The 6,000-nt window shown below is 40.4% G+C and overlaps 1 protein-coding gene across 24 annotated transcripts in view; it reads right to left on the reverse strand.

Moving 5' to 3' along the window:
* CLASP2 (cytoplasmic linker associated protein 2) overlaps nt 1–6,000 on the reverse strand; it is a 220,451-nt gene that overhangs the window by 79,597 nt on the left and 134,854 nt on the right. For 21 of the 24 annotated variants that reach the window (XM_019537881.1, XM_019537770.1, XM_019537792.1 and 18 more), the window contains 2 exons: nt 5,138–5,311; nt 372–395 (listed from right to left, as the gene is read on the reverse strand). In XM_019537881.1, the coding sequence (XP_019393426.1) occupies nt 372–395; nt 5,138–5,311 (198 nt within the window). The remainder of the gene's footprint in view (nt 1–371; nt 396–5,137; nt 5,312–6,000) is intronic. The other 3 variants (XM_019537785.1, XM_019537946.1, XM_019537802.1) reach the window with 1 other exon arrangement.

The following is a 6,000-nucleotide window of genomic DNA, read 5'->3' on the forward strand; positions in this document are numbered from 1 at the left end:
CATGATGGAACACACTGTACATAAACTTTTAAATGTAACAAATACAAAACTCTAAAAACAAACAGTTCAAAATTGCTGATGTTCCAGCTGATTGAAAGAAGATAAAATCTATTTGTACTCTGATGTGTCAATATGCATGAAGTTTCTTTTGCAGCTGGACAACACATATAAGACATTGACAACTGCAGTAATAATACAAAACAGACGTACATTAAGACTTCAAGATTATGATACAGGAGGGTTCACAAAGAATTCTGAGAGACTTCATTAGTTAATAGAGTAGTATAAGTATGCACATAAACTTTACATGAAATGCAAACTCAAAGACGTTTTAATAGGTTTAGAGGAGGACAGACAAAACAAGTTCTTACCATCCATCTTGTCAGAAGTATCCTCTTTGTTCAAAGAGCAGGCAAAGAAACAAGGAAAACTTAGTGTGTTAGAATAAAGGTGCAGGCAACAGACTGATAAAACATTTATTAAGGAAACTACATTAATATTAAACACTGCAGAAACTGTACATCCAATGCATGTACTTATTAACTAACTTTCAAAAAGTTATGGTCCTCATTCTAGTATACGGAAAGTCATAATATGGCATCTGAGACCCCCCATATGCTCCCAAAAGATGCAAAAACTTAAAACCTTAAAAGCAGAAATTATTTACTCTTTCAGAGTTTGGCAGTCAACTGTTAGTGAAAATTTAATTCTGGGGCTTTTATAATGTTACTGACGCACAATGGTTCCAGTTCTGCAGAAATTCTGCTACTTAACATGAAACTTTAAAGAAGAAATTTATGGGAAAGTTTATGAAAAAAAGGACAGCAAAATAAAGACATATCAGAAGGAAAACCAGTACATACAGTTTAAAAGTATTACATATTTACAAGTTCAACTGGAGAGAAGTGTGCGAGTGTGAGAGAGTGGAAAGGTGTATCCAGATTTTTTTTGCAGCCCTCTAAACATTTCGAATGTACATACAGACCCCTTTGGAAATTTCAAATGGAGTTGTGAACCCCTTTGAATTGTAAGTGTGGGTATTGACATACTTTTGATTGATCGTCATCTTTCACGGACACCTTAAACAGTCTACAGACCCCAGGGGTCCACGAATCACAGGTTGAAAACCACTGCTCTATAGTGTTTACTATGTAACAAATGCACAACCTGCTGGATTCTGGTCAGAAATTGTAACTTGGGGCGTTAAACAGATTTTTAAATGGCTAAACCTGGCAGATAACACGGTATTTTTTCTAGAACTAGCCCCTTTAAAACAAAACATTGTTAATTAAGTAACAAGTATGGGGGAGTTCTCTTCAACTAATAAAAAGGAAATAACAGAGAGGCAAGTAGATCCTATGATCTCTTAAATTTGTCAGTTTTGAATATGAAGCTGCACTAAGTGGGGAAAAAGTAGCTAATTAAATAATGCTATCTGAATTGTCACACTTGAAATTCACCATCAGCAAAGCTATGGAAATGAAGCAATGGGACTGAAATTAAACTGACAAAAGAGTTGTTGCAATCAGGGCACATTCTGGAACATGCTTTGACACTGCTTCAGTTTATATGCAATTCATGTTGTTTTTAGGTTATATTCAGAAGCTAAGAGAAAAGAAATATAATTCTATAAGGTGGATTACACTGTGACTCACAGCTGGAGAACACATATATGTGTCCTAGACTAAACACCCTCGTCAGGGAGAGACATGCCATCCAGTGGTGAGATAGTTTTAAGTTTCAGAATTTTGAATTCTGAGAAATTCCCACTGGCCATGGAAGAAGGAAGCATAAAACCAGGAGTATTACATACAAAGGATATATAGGAAGTATACTGTTAAAAAACTAAACCTTAAAAAGGTCATTCAAAAGAAATCCAAAAGAAACAGCTTTCAAGCATAAACAGTTATCTTCCTTTTAATTTGTAAAGTACTGTAAAGCCTACTCATTAAAGAACTCTCACGTGACATAAGACAAAGAAAAAAATATCTATTTATACAGGGAAAAGTGCCCTGCAGCATGCAATACATCAGGCTTATCCAACACGTGACCCGCCAAGGCATTTTCCAAGGCCCGAGGTGCTGTGATGGGAAACGAAAGTAAACACTGTTTACTTTTGTTCCCACCCTTTGTCCCTCCCCCTGAAGGGCTGGGGAAGGGACAAGGTTCCCACACGCACCGCGTCATCTTGACATTGCTGACACGTTGCGTGCGGGAAGAGGAGTAGCCATGTGCCTCTCAGGGCAGGATGAGCCCAGCCGGAGCAGCAGGAGCTCACAGCTGCACTTTCCCCTGACTGCACTGGTCAGTCCTGAGCAGCACACGGACTCCACTGCAACTTCTGCTGGCTGGTGCCGACCTGGGTGGGTCTGTCCCATCTGGAGCAGCATGCAGCTGAAGCCAGATTCCCACGTCCTGCTGGGGACAGGAGGAGCCCAGCCAGGTCGGCACTGGCCAGCAGAGGCGGTGGTAGAGCCATGTGCCACTTGGGACTGACCGGCGCAGGTAGGGGGAAAATGCAGCTGAGCCCCTCCTGCTCTGGCCGGGCTCGTCCCATCCGAGCAGCACACGGCTCCGCTGCCACTTCTAAATTACATTTCTTGTGTGCCCTTTCCTCAAACCCTACTGTCCAGCAGCACCAATTTAAGTCAGGGCTGAAACTACAAAGGCTATGGACAGACATTACACATAAACCAGTTTAAACCTGTAACAGAACAGAAGTTCAGTGCACATAAACCAGTTTGAAAATGGCTGAAACCAGCCTGAGATAAACTTGGTTGAATGTAGTATCAGACTCGCCTGATCTGGGTCAAACCAGTTTATGCAGTCTCTGCCCCAGACCCTTATCTTTTTAGTGTTATCTACTTGACCAAAAGAAGTCTCTTCTAAAAGTTTTATTACCTGTCAAACTCCATATTAAAACACTGTTTAGAAAGAACAGCAAAGACCAAATTCTAGCTATTTCATTTCTATGCCAGTACACTCAAATTCTGTCTTATCTACAATATCAACATCTGTCATGCATAGTATACACATTTTTCTATCAAACATATCTTCAGTCAGGTCATTTTTCCATTCAAACTCAAGACTAGCAGCTTTTTGCAGGAGTCCAAATGGTACTTACTAGAAGCAATGCTTTCCAAATACTAAAGAAGCTGTTCAAGTATTCATTGAGAATGAGCCCAAAACATACAAGATATGAAACTGGTAGCATCAGCAGTTCCTTCCACTACTGTCATTTCCTTACATACAAGTCCCAGTATTTACTACACTAAAGATTTGTGTGTGCTTGTGAACAACACTGCAAATGCTGGGAATTAAATATGTAATCCTTTAGATATGGGGTGTAAAACATGCAGCCTCCAGGCTAGACCTCCCTGCTGGGCTACCAGTGCACCAGAGTTTGAGGACACAGCCAACAGTAGGCCATGCCTACTGCAGAATCTGGGACCCTGGTAAACATAACCATCAGCTGCAGCAGGGGCAAGTGAGGGCTGTGCTCTTCACCACTACTTGAAAAGCCTCCACCATGACAGACAGCTGCCTGGTCCATAGTTCCTTGCCCAATACTTGCTGTGATGGCTGCAGTTGCCAACCCAGGTCCCAGGCCAGATCCAGCCGACAAGAAGCCTTGTGGTCCATATCCAACCGGGAGCAAAAGGTAATTTTGATGTTGCTGTTTTAGATGTTCTTATAGCATAACACTATTCAACCCAAGGTTCAGTTTCTTTTTAAGTTATGCCCAAAGTAATCCTTACATTTAATCAATATGAATAAAATGTGTTACTCTCATAGGCAGGATAATTTTGTTGTTCTGTATTAACTCCTCATTTTGACCTCTTTTTTCTTCTCCCTTGTCCATCATTCTAACGCCTCTTCACTTTCTCTTCACTTCCCAGGTGCTTGTAAAATAAAGAACTAAATTTTGGCTTTGCCTTAAGAATCCTGATAAAGAACAGTGTTGCACCCCAAGGGAGGCCAGAGACAGATTATCAGCTACAGCGTTTTCCACTTTCACAATTTTCCAGGCGCATGCCTTGAGATACTTGAAGTTATGAAGAAGTTTCCAATACTCTGGGGAGGAGTAGGGGAGAGGCAGGAGGGGGTTGGGCACTGTTCCAGTGAAGATCTTAGCTCTCGAAAAAGTTTCCAGCTTTCATGTTTGCAAAAATGGTTGAATACATTGCCGAAACCCACCTAAAGCCTCATAAAACAGAAGACAAATTAACAAAAGGACCACATGCACACATTGTCCTTCTTTCATCACTTTTACTGATTGTGTTTGGTAACACTGGAATTACTATCTGCTTCTAGGTTTTCTCTGGTATCTTGAATGAAGGGAAATGAAGTGGTACTGTGAAAGTTATATCTCCCTGCCACCATCCAGAGCATAAACAGTCTGCATAAGGGTATCTCATGCTTCCTCACTGATGGTGCAACTGCAAAAAGCTGGGTCTGACTGGGATGGACAGCAGAACTTTTTTGCCTAAAGAAAGCTAATTAGCCGTCACCAAAAAAACCAGTAAGTAAAATAGAGTTGAAGCAGCTTTCTTAGGAGGAAACGCTTGATACCTGCATTGGGCACTGTATAAAACACTGACAGATTTAAAGATAAAATTATTTTACTCCACTTCCGAGACTTACGTAACCATGCGTTAGCTACAGAAACGATGAGTATAATTTTAAATGCGAGTGGTCTGTAATGGTGACTTGCACACTGCTTCTAAAAAAACTGGCAGATACCATGATTGCTATAGAAAAGGCATTTGTTCATTTATCTGCTTCTAGAGAACATGGCACATCTGGATCTACCTCTTAGAAGAGCATTACGAAGATGTATTCTTTGCACTGGCCTTCTTTCTCAGTAAAGGGAGCTGTAAAGGTCTAAACGACACTTGCAAACCCTCAAGTTAGAGTCAAAATAATCCTTCCAAAGAAAACTGAACCACAAAGGGAGGAGAGAGGTAATTCCTCAGACAATAGAGATGACATACTTCAAGGACAAGGTGCCTATAAACTATTAAGTCTGTTAAAAATATGTTAACTGGTGCTTTTTCTGAACATGACTATTTTTTGCCTTACAATTTGCTTATGGCAAATGCCAACAGAAAATTACTGTAAACACAGATGCCCTCACCTAGTGAAGCATACGACCCTGGAGGTAGACCAGCTGCAGACAAACGCCCAGCCCCTGATGACTGTCCAGCAGCATGCCGTGCCTTTGCACCTGCAGCAGCATTAACATCAATGTCGCTGCGTGACCTCTGCAGTGCTCCTGGACTTGGGGCAGTCTTGCTGCTACTTCCTGAAACTGCAAGGATTAAATATGATAACATTCCAGCATTTCATAATTTTGAGTATGTGACATTGCAACTGAATTTCATATTAATGGATGCTTTTTGTAACTATTTATTTAAAGAGGTTTAACAAATCATTGCTATGTAAATACCTAGAAGGAAACAAAAACCACTACCACAAGCTATTTTTTGTTCTAGGGAAATGTTTGGTGACAACAGAATTCCCAAGCCTCTCTGCTCAACAGAATATCATATTAGAAATCAACCCATCCAGAACATGTCTTTTCCAGTGATTTTAGTAAATATAAAACTACTGACTCTACTTGCATATATAAAACAAGGCACATTTTTCAAACACTGGTATTCCAGAACTTTCCATGTTCACTATATATTTTTCATGTACATTTTTAAGGATTTAAAAAAAGCAAACTGAAGAAAACATTCTATTGTGTGGAACCCCACAGGCCTTCACACCTCATTCTAAGGTCATTTGGGCTACAGACAGACATCACACAAACTGGTTTAAGTGATCAGAAAGTGGTTTAAACTTGTAACAGAACAGAAGTTCAGTGCGCATAAACTAGTTTCAAAACGGCTGAAACTGTTTTAAGATAGTTTCATAGTTTCACAGTTTGTAGGGTCGGAAGGGACCTGAGCAGATCATCAAGTCCAACCCCCTGCCATGGCAAGAAAGAGTACTGGG

The sequence above is a fragment of the Crocodylus porosus genome, unplaced genomic scaffold (assembly GCF_001723895.1).
Source record: "Crocodylus porosus isolate Cpor-Errol unplaced genomic scaffold, CroPor_comp1, whole genome shotgun sequence".
Lineage (NCBI taxonomy): Eukaryota > Metazoa > Chordata > Crocodylia > Crocodylidae > Crocodylus > Crocodylus porosus.